This window comes from Erithacus rubecula (assembly GCF_903797595.1).
Source record: "Erithacus rubecula genome assembly, contig: SUPER_Z_unloc_4, whole genome shotgun sequence".
Taxonomy (NCBI): domain Eukaryota; kingdom Metazoa; phylum Chordata; class Aves; order Passeriformes; family Muscicapidae; genus Erithacus; species Erithacus rubecula.
In genome coordinates this window covers 2,403,803-2,421,924 of record NW_027635670.1, presented here as the reverse complement: position 1 = coordinate 2,421,924, position 18,122 = coordinate 2,403,803, and the positions used below count along the sequence as shown (strand labels likewise).

The following is an 18,122-nucleotide window of genomic DNA, read 5'->3' as shown; positions in this document are numbered from 1 at the left end:
AAGCCTATGAGTATCTGAATATAAAACAAGGCAAGCCTAAGAAGTGAAAGGATACAATTTCCATAATTTCTACAAAGAAAGCTTTGTCTAATGACATGGTAAGAGGACAGTACCTCCCCAGACTACTAAAGATATTCCTCTGGCAAAGGGAGAGCAAGTAGACAGGCTCAGCTACCCTGAGGAAGTCACAGCACCTGTGTTTATTTAAGGGGAAAGTGATACTATTGAGGCTTTTCTATGGATGACAATTTCTCTTTGAAAGGAGTGCAATTTTACTGTGAAAAATCTAATAAGTGTTTCTTCCCATCTAAAGATTTTCTGAGTAAGGAAGCACCAGCTCTGAGCTACAGCCTCACATTAAATATCTGTTGGCTAGTCACAAAGAAGCTTCATGAAAAGCCTGATGTCTATGGAAGCGCTGTCCAGAGAAAAAGCCTTTTGGCAGACCACATCAAGTCAGAGAAGAGCAGCACAGACAATAGTAATAAAACTCACAAAACTAAAACAGAAGAGTTTAGAATAGCCATATCATTATTAAAAGCAAAGACCTAGTTCACTAAAACGAAAGATAAGCTGGCTATTGATAGGTAAGAAGTTAATTTGAAATATGCTTCATGTCAAGATGCATTCCAGACAAATTTTCTTTTGGGCATTTCACCCAAATAAAGACAGAAAATATTTCTCTGCAAGGAACAGAAATGTTTTAACCACATAAGCTTACAAATCTGAAAAAGAACTAGAGGGAAGAAAGTGAGACAAAAACAGGACTCTGAAGAATTTCTGAAATTTTGAGTTGCTTTAACAAATAGCCCAAAGAACATTCTCTAGGTCAGAGTACCAAATGTTTCAAAACGTCCTATTCCTCCTTTGGCGGGAGAACTAACAATATCATCACAGGGGCAACAATGAGGAAAGCTTTCCACATCTTTACTTTGAATGTCACATGTACCACACATTAAGAAGACATATACAAAAGCAGGCAAAAGCAGGTGAAAAGGCAAGTTTCAGTTTTGAACTAGTTAAGGTGTCCAACTTGGGAATACTAAGGAATACCTCACATGGGAAATAAAAAATGGCCACATGTTTTACTCTCTTATTTCATTGGTCAAAATGATGAAGAGGCAGTTAATTACTTAAAATCCACTTGAAATTTTTGGAAGCCTCAAACTAAGAAAGTTGATTTGGAAGAATAAATACTCTTTTTGAGAGGTCTGGAGAGAGCAACTCTGCTTTCAAAAGCATTTTTAAAATGGCACATTTTAGTCCATGTTTACAAAATGTAATACAAAGAATATATATGAAGCTGTTGCTCTCCCCCTGCACCCACCTTAAGAAATGCATTAAAATTCCTCAGATTGTATCAGAATTTCTACCTCAAAAGTTATTTCTCTTTCTTCTTTTCTCTCTCAAACACTTCCAAAAGGTATTAGTTACTGTTGATCAAACAGAAAATGTGACGTGCTTCTAAGTTTATCCTACAGAGTATGCCTTAACCTTCAACTGAAGAGAACACGTAGTTCACATCAAATCTAAGTCCCTAGAGTAATGTAGGACCTTTCAGACCAGTCCTGAAATCTGTTGTTCCTGATACAATATTATTGCGTTTTCATACACAGTATCAATATTTTTTTTGGTGAAAAAAAAAAAGGCTTTGCAGGAATTTTTAAGTATCTCAATGATATTTTTATTATTCATTTAAACAGACTTGTACATCACATAGAGCTTAAGAGCATGATTATAAAAAACAATCACTATCCCCCTTTTATGTTTTTTAAATCACAGAAGAGTTTAAGAGCTGAGCAACTTACGCAGAGGTGATAGCACTTAGATTTCTCTGAGGTCTTGACAACACTGTGAGTCCCACAAATCTAATTCTCGAAGTAGAGAATCACAAATGTCACCAGGCACAGAGGCCCTATTGAAGTATCCCCATTTATCTTTCCAGAGTGTCTTTCTTTATCACATTATTTGACAGAATCTCATGCACAGGTTTGAGCTGCCCAAATATAATCTCCTCAGACCATTCTGTGCTTCTCACAAGACCCAGCAATCACAGGGCCAATTTTCCCTCAAAGTCAGACCATCAGCAAAAGTCTATCAGATTGTGTAAGTATCAACAAGTGTATGTAAACAAAAGTCGTCAGATCTTCGGTAAAGGCAGTTTTTTCCTTCAGTATAATAATGAACAGCATTTGTGAGAAATGTAAAGAGCCAATATGTTCAGCACAATACCCCTGTGTAAGCCCTTCAGAGATTAAACTACAACATCAAGGTCTGCTACAACAGTATTTATATGTAGTCAATTGGCTCCATGAATGGGAAATAAGGTGGTTTATTGCAAACAGTAGACTTCAAAAAACAGGTATTTCGAAGTCCAGTTTGTTAGGATTTTATTTAAACAAAACATGAGTTAAATGTTTTCATGCAACATTTGCACTTAGGTCTTAAATAATCATGACAAACAGAAGTAGTTAAAGAATGCACTAATTATAGACTTTGGTGGATATACAAAAAACCTCAGCATAATAGGTTATACAAAGTAAAGAACATCTTAAATACTTCCCCAAAATACTGCAGCAGCTGAGACACAGTGATATGCCTTGCAAAGGCATAGGAATGTAATTTAGAAATCACATGGGAACTACCCCTTTCCTTTAATTTCACAAACAAGACAAAAGCAACATTCAACTCCACACACTGACTTTTCAGGTTATGTCTATGCAGTACCTTGAGTTTTATCCAAACAGTAGAAGTTAGACATGTTTATTTAGTAAACAATTATGCAGTAAATCTCTATTACATTTCTTCCTTGGAATTACCTGGAGTAGCCATGTTATTTAAAAGTGGGCAGGTTTGGTACTTTTATACTGATGTCACCAATATTAATATTTCTTGGGATCTCTGGAAGATTCATATTCTTTACAGCTGAAACAGCCCGGGCTGGAGCTCCTGCTAAACCAGCCTGTATATAAAGTGAGGAAAAATGCAAGTTAGGCAAAGTTGGTCACAAGAAGATTCACCAGCAATATACACAGACAACTAACTTTTCAAGTATTTCCATGGTTACACAATTAGAAAAACCACATGGTAATTGTGTTTGGATGAAATGGGTTATTTGGAAATATTAAACCATAAAGAGAAAACAGTTCACATATTCCTTTTTATATGGTAAAACATGTAATGTCAACTGGATGGAAAAGTATGAGAGGAAGGAACAGGAGGCTTATCCAAGCACGTGTAATGTGCACGTCACAGAACAGAGAGTCTTGATTGCTGGGTGCCCAAAGTGCTGCCTTTGTCTCTTGCCTATTCTAAAAGTTCACATGTTTGACTAACATTGGTTACAGGTTCAGAATAAGTAACCTCAAAGTAACAAGGTGCTGAATGTCAGTCAAATGAACAGACACACGTGTGTGTATATATACAGACATACACATATATATACACACAGAGGTATTTCAAGGTGGCTTAGAAAAAGATGAAAAGGATAAATACCCTGCATTTGTGGGGGGACAAAGAGCATGCAGACAGATCATTTCTACAGATAAGCTAGAATAATTTGTTGTGCCACAGTAAGTAATTATACACTAGTATTTGCATCCCCTTGAGCATTACATAACAATACAGTTATGTCAAATTTATTTAATTTATTATTAAATTAAATAGCACCTATTTTTTATTAAAGTCCTCTACTGCATGCAGTCTCTTTGCACACAAAATTAAAGCCTGGCTGTATAAACATGCAAGTTTTACAATAGAGAATTACTGACTTTTGTTTAGCTCTGCTTTTAGATAAAGTAGCTGCCAAGTTTACACCCTGAGTTATATTATAAAATGTTAATAATTTACAGCTCAGAGGTCTGAAGACATACCAAAAATTATCTTTCCCTATTGCTTCTCAAAACACCTGTTCAAAACCTTGTTATTTTAAGGACTATTAAAACAAGACTACAGGAGTTACTACTATATTTGATGTTGTGAAAAAAAACATACTATCCTTATTAAGTACAGAAATGTTTCTCCCAAAAGTTCAGGTTCTCTATATAGATTTAGAATTTGCAGTGTGGTTTTACTTCAGGCTTGTGACAAAAGTGTAAAAACAATTTTTATTTTTGCAAGAAAAAAAAGGCATGGAAGATTCTCAAAAGAAGAGCTCTTATAAGCAGAAAAAGACATCATATTCCAAATTCTCTGTATGTAAAAATATATATGTATAGTTTATGAATATTTAAAAATAATACACTTTTTTATTTAGAAGCTTTGAAAGTAAGACTAAAAATATTCAAAAATAGTAAAAATCTCAATGTGATTTTCAGAACTACTAGTTTTAGAGTGTGCCACCTTGCAGGTCCAGTAAAAAGGAGCAATCCGCAAGAAACAAAGCAAGATGCTAGGAATTGGTTTAAAAAAAGACTAAATCTATAGAAATGCAAGATCTTTAATTTTAGGTTTGTCAAAGACTGTACAAATCAGTCCATTTGCATATGAAGTATTTCTGAATAAGAAATACAGCAAAATGAAAGAAGAAAAACTTTGTTTTTTTCATTTGTGTCATATTTAATTACTGAAAAGCTTTGGTACATGACTACCATTCAAATTATAACCTTTTCAGATTCTTGGTTTTCACTGAAATTCACTGCAATTGCAGGGTAAAAGTACTGAGGAGTTTACACCTGACTTCCATGGTGTCTATCTGATCTACTGCACAACAGGAGACAGACTCTACTTTTTGAAAGTTATGGAAAAAAATATTGCCTCCCTTTTACTGCTCTCTTATTAGAAATAAAGTCAACATAAGATTTTCACTTAAAATCCTACCTACTATTCTTCCTTCAAAAACATAAAACAAGTCAAAATAAAACCAAATAAAGTTTCTGATTTTGAACGAATTGTTTATGTGGAAAGGCTAAAGCATCACAAATCCCTAGATTTTAGTCATGGGATGATTCCCAGAAGAAGAAACAGAGACCAGAAAGCCATGAGTCATCTATTAACCCTCCTATGTGAGACATGCCGAAGTTGGGGACTGAATTTCTAATGTAACCAAATTTGCTCTCACTTTGGCCCTAACAACCCAAACTATCAGTTCTCAGAATACAGACTAAGTAAAACTCAAACAGTAAAAAAAAAAAAAAAAAAAAAAGTTTTTTCAAGCCCTCTTTTTCCTTCATTTCCCTTAGCATCACCAAGTCTATCAGGTCATCTTAAAGGGGAAAACCTGGACTTAACACTAGCAGTGTTGCATTAAGAAATGCAAGTATCGAATATCTGCATCCCTGAACCTGCAATAGGTTAAAGGAGTAGTATTAGACATCACAATTTCTTTCTAAATATTCAAAAAGCAGTGCAGAAAGCATGAAGATGCCCCACACTGTCCTTTTATATCTGAGAACTTGGAATTACTATTTTCAAATCAAGAGGAAACTACCAGTGAAGTCTTATTGGATAAAACATTAAATGCTTTTAATTCTTCATAATTTATTTGCACTAACAGAAGTAAAATTTGTTAAGTAAAATGGGGCAATGTAAACTGTTTTCCATTGAGAAGATGAAAATACTAATTAAAAGCAATGACTTATACAATTTACATCAATAACAATGAGAAATCAGAAAAATATAGTTAAGTAATGACATGGTAGCACATGGCTGGCAATTCAAAGGAGAGGTGCCTTCTGAGTGACTTGGATGGAGATTCTTTACCCTAATTTAATTAAAATTATTTACTTTTAATGGACAAATAACATTTTTAGTATAACTGGTCATTATTTTTACCTACCTGCTACTATCCTCTTTATACAGATTTACAGTCCCTGCCTCCCGCCCCAATGGCATGGGATACAGTGGAGACACAATTAAGAATTATTAAAAACACCACAATTTACATGACCACTGCCCTTCCACCCCCCTATACAGTCACAACTTCCAACAGTCACGTTTCATGAGGACCATTCTGGATGAAGATCAGTGAAGATCCCTGACAAAACTGCTGTGATTGCCAGATTATGTCATTTCTTGACAGCGAGATTATCTTTAACATGCTGGAGCAGAGATTTTCAAACTATTACATTCTCTTCTCCTGCACTTCTCTGTATTAAGTGAGTTTATAGAACAGTGGATACATAAAATGCATAGCAGAATGCTATTTAGCACAATTAATGTCCACCCTATCAAGCACAATACAGTTACACAGCATTTCTAAGAAAGAGAAAACAGTTAAAAAAAAAAAAAAGTCTAATGGATAAAATGACTGAAAAACACTTGAACTCCCAAGCTGGATAATTAATACAATTCAAATGTTATTATATTTGAACTCCTTAGCACTCACTCCTAGTCAGCAAGTGAACTAGTTCACAGTCCTTCCATTTCCTTTACTGCAAGTGAACTGTACTTACAAACACAAAAGTACAACAAGGAAGTACTTTCAGCCCCTTGTGCTTTTGAGGCATTTTCTAGAGGCACTTGATTAATACAGCTTTCACTGCAACACTGAACTCAACAAATTTCACCTGCCTTTTTTACCATATAATTCAGCAGGTAAGGTGGTGACGTGCAAAGAAAAAAAACTGTTCCACTTGAAAAAACAAAACATGTAGCAGGCTTTAAACATGCAGTGAATGATGAATTGTCTGTCACAGCAAGCAAATGACTGAAGCAAGTGAAACTGAAACTTCTTAAGACATTCAGAAAGACAATATGAATTGCACAGCTGGTATAACAATAAGCCAATACAACACAGTTTTGCTGCAGCTCCTTTGTACTCTCAATTTCATTTGCTGTTGAAGGATGTGCTTTAATGTTGAAATGCTGCATATTAAAATTTTAGGCGCCATTATTGCAAAAAATGCTTGTAAACATGTTCATATACTTTTAAAAAACAATACCATATATGCAAAAAAAGACACTATTTCATAGATTGAAATAGACACATTTAATAACAAGATTTTTACTCTATTGGTCCTAATCTATCAAGTAAGAAACATAAGCTGTCATTAATTTACTTAGGTCATTATTAATTAAGACAGGAATCAATTTTCTTTGTTAGAATGCCCAACTGGTAATTTCATCTCAAAGTGATCCCAGCATCCTTGTTTAACTCTTTATAAAGAAATTCAGATTATGTGGAAGAAGTGTTGCACATCACAAACATTGTTAATATGCATATACAAATAAAAGTGTTTCAACTGTAATCCCAAATAATTCTACAAAGAGCTAGCTAGCACTAAAATAAATATATTAAAAAAGCACAGCTTACTGGAAAACAAAATAATGAAGGCTAAAACTGCAAAATGAGCCACCCTTTCCCATATACTTGAGAGGTACTAGGACCTCTCTGCTGCTCGTGTTCCATAGCAATGCTTCTTTTCAGAGTAAGTATGACTTCAAAGCAGCAGGGATATGAAATCATGAAAGGATGCAATACATAATATAAAGGAATGATCATGTCCCCTGCTCATGAGGTTAAATAAATGAACATAATTAGAGAAAAACCAAAATGAAGTCTGCAGGTATATCAAAATGAGGCCAAACAGATAAGAAGACTTAAGACATACTCTTAGAAATTTTAAGCACTTGAATCACAAAAAGAGTAATGGATGGGAATGATTAATTATTTATTTGTTTGTTTTTCATTGCCAGACCCAAAAATAAAAACAGAATATGCGTGAGCAGAACACAGAAAAAGAAAAGTAGCTTTGCACAAAAAGAAAAACAAAAACAAACAAAAGAAAGAAACCAAACCAAAAATCTGAGATCAAACTCCCTAGTGCTACCAATGAAATACAGACTGTATGTTGCAAGTGTTAGCTAACATATTAGGCAGAGGAAGGTCATGTCCTTGCTTTTCTTCATGTGCTGTAACATATTTCATATTTAGGTTAAAATGTTGCAAAAACTATTTTTAACTAATGCTTTTACAACATTTTAGTGCTACTAAATCCAACTGTGGAGTTGTATTTGTTAAATCTTAACGGTAATGCAGTACGCTATCCTAGGAAGATCACATAAAATGAGAAGAGCAAAGCTATTCATAAATTAAATAAATTTCAACTGCTTAAGATTCCACCTGCTTAAAATACCTACAGTTTGAATACAGAGACTTAAAACAAGTGGAAATTAATTTTGAAGTACTGCCATTAACACTGACATTTAAACTGTTAAGCTAAACTAAATGTTTCAAACAACAAATGGCAGGTGACATTGACCATAAAGGGAACGTCAAACACACAATTTCCTTCTCCTTTTTCTGTTCTTTGTTAACATTCATGTTCAGGAACTCCAATTACCAGGATATGTTGCAGCAAAATCCAGACATTCAGACTATACTAACAGCAAATGTACATGTGAAGTTGAGCACATGCTGACAGCTCTTGTCATTTTATGTTCAACATACCTAAGGGTGGATGATCAACTTCAGAATTTCTACATCATCTTTACAAGTTGCACTGATAATTTTATTCTCTCTATACAGAACTATTTCAGTTTGTTGGTTTTGATGTTGGGATTTTTAATGTTTCCTTCAACTGAAGCTTATTCTGAAACTTCCCTTTGCAAGCTGGTAGAAGTTATTTGTTTTTATCTGGAAATACTAAATGGTGAAACAAAAGAGTTCATATCACTTATTTTAGATTATCAGGGACAAAATTCTCCCAACAAAGAAGTTATTTGTATTATGTCATCATATCTTATTTTGGTATCTGTGTGTTCATTTTTTATCAACATTAATTTTGCAGGGGTTTTTTGGCTAATATTCACAAAAGTTCATACTCCTTTGTTTCTTAACAATGATACAAAGAAAAGTTAAATTCTAAAATGCAGGAAGAGAAATAAAATAAAAAATATGATGCCAATGAAAAGCTATTAAAATACACTATAGCCAATAAAAAGATGAGGGAACTACAAGAAACTAGCACAAAAAGTAGGCTACAAGGACTAGTATGGGTATTTTTACACATAATTTTTGAGTCTGGCCTACGTAATTTATTGCCTTTGACATCATTTTGCTTTCCCTTTTTGTTAAAAGTACATTTTTTTCTAAAATTCAGCAATACCTTTGTCTACCTGTCCTGTCTGGGAGACTGAAAGATAAAGGTCTGTAAGAGAGAAGAATGGAAAGAGCCAGAAAAGATCAGGAGGTTCAGAAAAAATGAGGCCCAACTTAAGTCTAAATCACACGCAGTTGAACACTCCAAATAGAGAAGACGTAGCCCAGGTTTACCTACAATACTTCCAGAAGCTCTGAATAAAATCCCAGTGCCCCTCTCCCAAAGAATTCCCTCCCTTTATCACAGTAATTCTTTCTTTTAGGATTGAGCAGAAATCCATTCACAGCTTAACACTACGCTGGAGTCAGGGAAATGCATATAAAACAACATTTCTCAAGGTATAAATAGTTTTCTTTGCAGCCCATCCAAACAATATTAGCTGAATCACAAACCAAAGCTAGGGACTCCCTTATAGTGGTGTAATTAATCTCTGTTGAGAATACTAACAAATTCCTTGAGCTGATAAATTTGCTCAAATATATGTGAATTTAATAAATACATTCAGTCTTTTTCATTAAATTCTAACTGAAAGCCTGTTTAGAAACTTAGTGCATAACTAAACAAACCCTGATGTTAAATAGCTAAATTTTGTATGCTACTGAAAGCCAGATGTGCACAATAAAAAAAAGTATTTCTGAAAATGTAACCCAGTTACAGCTTTATTGGTTTCATTATTTCAGCTATAAAAGAAAAGTAATTAAACTTGAAAATAGCTGCTTTGTAAATGTAAGGGGTATGATGGTGGTCTAAAAGCCAAAGGGACTAAAGCAACAGTGCGGTGGGCACAGGTGGCACTCCTATAAACTACAGACTACATCCATAATAAATCCTAAATTTTAATTTTCTTTAATTAAAGAATACAATGAAGATCCACTAGTTTTCACTTCTTAGTGACCAGCATTCAAAATTTATTAAGTTATTACTTTTATCTATTTACATGGATTTGCTTGTCTTGAAAATATGTGTTCAGGAAAGACATACTGAAAGATTTACAATCTTGATCAAAAAGACAAAAGGGAAAGAAATAGTAATCAAGAAATTTCTGTGGATATACATGAAACAAATTATTAATGATCTAAGGAAATAATTACCAGATATTGTAATGTATCTCAGCATTACAGTAACTGTCAAATTTGAAAAGAAATAGTCACTGAACTAAGGAGAAAGAAAGTATTAGTGGTGAGCAGACTGTGAAATGTTCTGCTTCATCCCAGTCACCAAGTGTTCTGATTTACAACTGCTACTTGTTTACCTTGTATGATTCATTGCTGAATGTAAAGGAACAAGTTCCTATTTGCTTTACATACACTTCAAAGTTCTATGTGTTTTTTTCAGATTGTCTACCATCTACTTTTATACTAAAAGCTCTTAAAAGAAAGAATGACTTCCTGATGAATAATGGAAGACAGCAAGTATTGCAGCTGGCTGCACTGAATCTATGTGTTTCAGAAGACTAGTCAGAAACTGGTCTAAATTGATTTGGTAACAGAATTTACATAATGAAATGTTTTAAAAAGTACCAATATGTACATAATACATGGTAGAATACAGCTGCTCAGCAAGTTCAGCTTTTGGGAACATGGCTACTTTTCTATCAAATTGCAAAAAACTTATGTGTACAGAAGTTATTTGAATGCAGTATAAATTTATAAGAATAAGTCAAAATATTCATCTCAGTGATCAATGTTTCATTCTGAGTGTGACAGAAACATCAGAACAAAGACTTAGGACATGTTCAAAATCTATCACAGAATCACCTTTCAGGTGCATATTGCTATGTACTGTGTCATATACCTAGCTGCTTCTTCTTTAACTCATATTGCTGTCCTGTTCTTGGATACAGTTTGAAAGTTGTGCAAAACAAACAATTAAATGTATTAAAAAAACTCCAGGTGGCACAGCTTGAGACTGCAGAATCAGAAGAACAGTATACATTGTATCACAAGAAAAAAGCTGGAAAATTCACTTCTGTCTTCACAGCACTTCAGTTAGAACTAAAATGTTCTCCAGGTCTCTCCTAAAATGCTATTTAGTTTATATATATGCCACTTGGAAGATTTCAGTCTACTCAGCTGACTTCAACTTTAGAAAATCTGTGGCTCAGGCAAAGGCTTGTTTAGAAACTTGGATATTATTGCTTTGATGTATTCCTCTGTGGAAACCAGCACAGACTTAGCTAAGAATATTAGCAGCATTTCGGCTTACAAGGCACATATGGTGACATTAAAGGGACAGTAATATTCTGTTTCAAAGATAAAGTTATTCCAACATCCTTTCTTAATCTAAATGTCTTTCCTAAACACAAATTCAACAACTGTTGAATAGAAAAGTGATTCCCACAACTTATGTGTGATTCCTCAATCGGCCTGTTATGGGCAAATATAGAATGTATTTTTTTACTCATTGAAGACCAAAGGCTCAAATTATGAAAACTGCTGAATTCATATTTACTTTCAAGTGTCTAAAACTGGGCGTTAAATTCTATCTAGCCCATTTCAGTCCAATTTATTTTCTTATGTTGCAGTATTACTGCTGCTATTTATTTCAGGTGCTTAGAAGCATACTATCAAATAGGAATGTGTAGTCTTTGAAGATACAATTTGTTTCTTTATATAATTTTATATAAGTGCTGAAGTCACTAGTCCAGCACAACAAGTAGGCTGGAAATAAAAGGTGTTCTACGAGAGAAACTTAGAGAACTACAGAAGTATCTTAATAGCAATGGTGCAGAATGCTATTAGATACAAAAAAGCAAAATCTAATCACCAGCGACTAAGCCGTTATTACTTGTGATGAAAGGTACAATACCCTCAGATACACTGCAAAATTTTGGCACTATAAGCAGGAAGCTTACACTATTTAGTTTGCTGAAGGACAAAGAGCATTATATAGCATGCATTTAATTACTACAACCCTTTTTTTAGTTTAGAAACTACACAGTGCATCACTCTTACCTCAGATTTCTCCAGTTTATTTTGAGCATCAATCTGGGTGACAATTTCATTCATATTAGTCTCCAAAACCATTCCACCCATGACCATTTCAGCCAATATATTATGGACCTAAAAGAGACCAAAAGAGAATTTAAAAATGAAAACTATCCTCCATAAAATCTGGAAAGATGGTCTAGGTATCTCAATACAGGGAAACATTCTGTAAGTCACTTAATCAACGTTAGCATTTAATCTAAAGTCATTTGGGAACAAAGCTGATTACTTCATGTTCCTATCTCAAATATCTTCTTTGTTCACAGCTCTGTTACAAACCCATCTGCTATATCACTTATCAATGCTAAGAAACTCTCACATTCCCCTTTCTTTGTTTGCATTTTCCATCCAATTATTAGAGTTCAAATTAGCCAACAGCAGTGACATCTCTAGGAAGCAGGCCCTACAAGACCAAGCAAATTGTACACCAACAGATGTGTAAACACTGCTCTGAAAAGGAGAAGACTCTGATGCTCAACCACCACAGACCCCAAGAATTGGCTCAGAAGCAGAACTGACATTTCTGAGATACCCAATAAATACAGTCTTCAGCATCTACAGCTAAGACTGACAGCTAGGACTCCAACTGCAGGAGCACATAAACCAGCTGGCAACATTACTGAAATGGGTATGTTTAAATATCCCTCTTTCCTGCAGCCCTGACTTGAGGATAAAAGCCCTGGCTCATGAATTGTTGCTTCAGAGTCGGCATTCAAACCATTTTCAAGACTTGTTTGGGGTTTTTCTTCTTTATTAAAAGACATCCTTCTGCACACTAACTATTAAAAATCCAGGCTTACCATGTAAGGTATAATACTTTAATTCTATGTTAGTATTTGAATCTGAACACAAGGAGTATTTTTCTTCTTTTCAGAAATAAACATGTACAATTTGGTATCTCAAAAGCGTAATTTTACCTACTACTTTGGACATTCTCCCAGTTTCTCTGTGGATAGAAGTAAATCTCTAAATCAAACAACCTGGAGGTAGCACATCAAGAACCAACACAGTTCTTGGCTTTGTGCCATACCTAGAAAACAAAGTGAACTTGTTTCCCTGATAAATTTTAAGTGTATTTCTATACAAATTTATAATTACTGTATCTAGATAGGCAGATGGCTTTAAAGAAGCTTAACTATTTTGTCTTGCCCCACTTTTTTTCTAAAGAGATGGCTTTCCAAGTAAAAGCATATAATTAATCATTTGGTAATCTGCATATGAAAGGAAATCACAGCTTTGACTAATAAAGTAATGTAACTATTGTAATCTATTGACTCCTTCCTCTTAAATATATATTTGCTCACATGCAAGCAGCAGCAAGATAAAAACAAACAGTGACTGTTTTTTCTTTTCAAATTGCAAATACATATTAAATGTAAAAATGCACCTTATTATCTCTATCTTTTCTTATTTAAAAAAAAATCACTAATTATTTTCCTAAAGAAATAACAAAAAAATCTTAAATAATAATCCATTAAATGGCAATGAAATGGAAAAGACACTTCAATGGTATATTCAAAATAGTATTTAAGTGAAAGACTGAAGGCACAATGAATAGACATCATATATTCCAAAAGGGATCTGACTGTTGAGAAAATCAACTTTTTAAAATCTGAAATTGCTGTTTTCTAATAACAATTTTAAAGTGTTTTTAGAAAAATCAAGATTGCTTCCTATTTTTCTTTTTTTTTTTAATTTTCTTTTATTATTTCCTATTGAAGAACTCTCTAAAAGCATGAATGCATACTCTACAGAAGAAGGAATGTATCAAAAAAAAACTCTCTTGGGAAAATTTGGCAAACACAATTTCTTGTCTTCAGGATAATTTGATTCTGGATGGTTCACCATTCTGGTTAGGTAATAAACTCTTGCAAGAGATCATGATACTCCCAGAGATATTTCAATAGGTGCCAAAAACTTGTGAAAAAAACCAAAGTATTCCCTTACATCCCTAGTTGAATTAGTTGTATAATAGCTTCCAGTAATGCCTTTTCCATCAGTAAGCATTAGACTGTTGGACTCAGTGTGGGAATCAGTGCAGGACTGAAATAAATCCGCCCTTCCTCCTCACAAGACATGAGGAAATGTCTTCCTCCAGCTATAGCAAGTTTTTTGCTGCTTTCAATGCAGATGATCTTTAAAAGAGAAGTTAAATTCTCTCCTGTACAAACTACACTCCCCAACACCCAAGTTCTCATCTGCTACAGCACATCAGAAACACTCATTCTCACCTATATTCCATTCTCCAAATGAACTTCTCATACTGTATCAATATTCTTGAATAAGCATCTGCCTTGTCTGCAGGTTACTGTAAGTCACCACAGAATCTTGTACAATTATAAACATGGGATGAGCACAAATACTTCCTTACAGAAATATAACATAAAGTGTTACTAAGGAGGCAACATCTGTTGAGATTACATAGTTTAACTCTTCTACGTGCCAAGTCATCTTTTTACAAGAGAAAAATGTTGGTTTAGGCAGCTCTCACAAGAGAATTGCAAGAAAGCACCTCCCACAGCTCCATCAAGAACTGAAGACACAGAACAACCCTCATTCAAATAACTTAGCCAGTCCTCACTTTCCTCAATACCAGACCACTCAAAATACAAATATTTTAAAGGTTTCACCCCAAATACCCATTGTAACTAAGACTGTTTAGATCGAACGGGAGCAGCTGCTGCTTTTCTCTTTTGCACACTTGAAATATTTTAACAAGGCAGGCCACAAATATCTGACAAGAGAAAAGTTAATGCATTAACTTTGAAGGCTCAGTGCATTATGCTTCTTGACAGCAACTTAAAGACAATTTAACACTCTAATTTCATTCTCACAGATACATCTTCCTCTTTTGTTCTCAGGCCTACAAGAATACTGATGAACTGTTAATCTGGAGGGGGGGAAAAAAGCAAGAATGGAGATGTCATCAAATTAGTCACAGCTGCACAATTAATGCCACTGTACAGCTGGTGGCAGCCTTGCATTACTGTAGATGTTCATGCCTCTGTATTGAATTATTTTGTTCATTTATGCTCAAGTTAAAAATCACTGCACTGGTTAATGTCACGTCCAGAGTTTTGAACTCAAAGTTCCACTGATTTTTGCTGTGAAAATGGACTATTTTTCTAAAATCTCTAGCTACTATTTAGGGTTCCCATTTTCCTCAGATTTTGAAAGTTCTAGTCTAAGCATTTAATGGGATTCTTAGGCAGACTTTTAGATTTTTAGTAAATCAAATGAAACAGTTAAATTCTAGTGTCCATTTGATATGTAATTTTCAAGAAGAAATATTATCTCGTGTCTGATACAAAGTAAAATAATCTTCAAGAAATTTAAGATTTTGAAGAACCCAAGTTCTCTATGTATCATTAGAAATATTTTGTCTATCAGGTTATGTCAAGCAACACTCTTTGATGAAACATGCTACAGAGCAACAGGTTGGACTACATATCAGCAAAAGCAATCTTCAGCTAAAGATCAAACTCCTTCACACAAAACAATTGCAGTACTTTCATTCTTTAAGGTCAGAAGCCAATATATAAACCATTCATGAACTCTTTTGTACTTTAATATGTCATTTTGGAAATATCCAACATGTTCCAGTCATGGAAATTACTAGAAATCCTAACGACTTTTCATGACCTAAGTATTTGTTAAACACTCACTCCAGGCCATCTCCATTTCACTGTCTGGTCAAGGTGCAACTGTTTATTCCAAAAGACCTTCCTGATTTTGAAACAAACTGAGTCAGTTTGAAATGGCTCTTTCAGATAACTAACTTGGTATTATTTTCAGGCTACTTTTTCTCTCTTACTTTCCTTTCACATCTTTTGCCATTCATGCAGAAAGATGTTCACAGATGGGGAAAGGTGACTGCACAGAAAGTAACAGTAGGCACAAAATGCAACTGAAGGAATAAATTCTGCATATTAAATTTTCAGCATTTTAGGTATTACACAAAGAAATGTCAAAGTCCTCTTAAATGAAAGGCAACTATAGTAAGAGCATTTCTCTGAAGTAGATTAATAAGTAAAACACTTGTTTCTTATAGCTACAAATATCAAAACAAGACTGTCTCTAAATGTTTGAAAAAAGACAGTCTGTTTGAGATTTTAAACAGAAAGATTCACAGAGCATTTAAATTACATAATCATAGCATATGTAAGGCACCTTCCAATCCCAACTGGAAAACACTTAGCAACTTCAGTTCTGCATTACATAAAACCTAACCATAAACAAAATAGAGGACATTATTTCTTGAAGCTTTTCCTACTCTAAGGATATTCAGATGTCTTAGATTTTTACAAGGTTTTGTGCAATATTATTATGAAAATCTCCCATATTATTTTATTTTTCCTCAGAAAGGCATGTTCCATTGCAGCTTTCAAGAAGTAACAGTAATAATTTAGCAGAAATGGTCTAGATTTCACTGACACCTAAATAACAGAATCATGCAATCAGTAAGGTGGGAAAAGACCTCCAAGATCCTCAAGTCCAACCTTTGACCAAACACCACCATGTCAATTAAGCCACAGCACTACGTGCCATGTCCTGCTATTTCCTGAACACTTCTGGTTATGGAGTGTCCACCACTTCCCCAACCAGTCTGCCTCAATGCCTGACAACTCCTCCAGGGAAGAAATTCTTCCTGGTATCCAGCTTGAGGCTATTTCCTCCTGCCTGTCCATGGTTATCTGGGAGAAGAGACCAACCCCCGTGCTGTTACGATCTCCTTTCAGGTGTTTGCAGATGGCAGTGCTCCCCCTGAGCCTCCTCTCCAGCCTGAACACTCCCTGCTCCCTCAGACACACCTCACCAGACTTACCCTCCAGACCCTTCACCAGCTTTGCCACCCTGCTCTGGAAACTAAGGAAGAGTTTAATGCCAAGTATCAGATGAACCAAACGTTTTATTTGATAAAAATATTACAAATCATCACAGTACCTTGTCTACATGGAAGATTAAATCCAGCTCGCAGACATTTTCAAAACATTTGTCTAGTGTTTCCACAAATACCTGCAAAAAGGGAAAAAAAGCACCAAAGATCAATCTTCAACAAAAACTCCACAGTTCCATTGGGTATGTGGCTTGAGAAAAGCAAATACATAAATTAAACACTGGTCAGATCTTCAGGCATTAAAGGCAGAATTGACAGAAATTATGTGGTTAGCATAATGTCAAAAGTATGCTATCTATGTAGAGGCAAAACTGTATGCACAAGCCAATTTAGGTTAAAATTCTGCTTAAAGTCACACTTTTTTAAAAAACAGACATCTTGAAAAACCAGTAACATAACCTACACTATAATTTTCACAGCTGTGATTCAAAGTACTCCTTCCCATTTCATTCAAATACAATTATGAAGAAAAAAAAAATCAGCTTTTCCTATTACTATTTTTAATAATTATACATTCCAGGTAACTCCTAGTTAATCAGACTGTTAACTTTGGTGTTAACTGTCAGCATCACTCCTTCCAGAAGCAGTACAGCAGCTTCCACCTGACTTAGACCCACTGAACCCAGGATCAAAAAGGCATTTGTCTTAATGCCACACCTCCCAATCTTGTTTGGCATATACAAACTTAGAAATTAATAGATGTCTATATACATTTATATAGACATAAAAATTTAGAAAAGTCTAGCAGTTTATACACAGGCAAATAAGTCCCTTCTGAAACCAGAATATAAAAGCATAAAGCAGAAAAATCCAAGCAGCTGCTGAACTCCAGCCACTGATGCTCTCTGCTAGATACAGCCTGTATATAACCTTGCTCTGAGTGTTTCTGAAACAGATTCCTTGGCATTTGTGTTTGTACTTTGACACAACAAGAGCACTCAATCCCCAATTAGTCCAGATAATGAAATGATGATTGTACTTGCAGTTCTGCCAATCACCATGTGCTTGGGGTGAGTGCTGTCAAAGACTCCACTCTACAGAGTTGTATGCACAGTTCCCTTTGTCCAAGGGATAATTCCTATGGAGTTATGAGAGGCTATGTCAAGTTCTAAGTTAAATGTAAGATTGACCTTAGGGTCTTCAAAGTTAAAAAGAACTTCTGTAAGAATTTATTGATCTTCTATCAATAAATCTAGG

General features: G+C 34.6%; 1 protein-coding gene across 2 annotated transcripts in view; it reads right to left on the bottom strand.

Annotated features, from left to right (window-relative positions):
• Positions 1–1,660: 1,660 nt before the first annotated feature.
• Positions 1,661–18,122, bottom strand: part of AP3S1 (adaptor related protein complex 3 subunit sigma 1) — a 28,369-nt gene continuing 11,907 nt past the window's right edge. The window contains exons 4-6 of one of the 2 annotated variants that reach the window (XM_079331536.1): positions 16,973–17,044; positions 11,996–12,103; positions 1,661–2,962 (exon numbers count right to left, since the gene is read on the bottom strand). In XM_079331536.1, coding sequence (XP_079187662.1) covers positions 2,834–2,962; positions 11,996–12,103; positions 16,973–17,044 — 309 coding nt within the window. In that variant the 3' untranslated portion in view covers positions 1,661–2,833. The remainder of the gene's footprint in view (positions 2,963–11,995; positions 12,104–16,972; positions 17,045–18,122) is intronic. The other variant, XM_079331537.1, reaches the window with a different exon arrangement.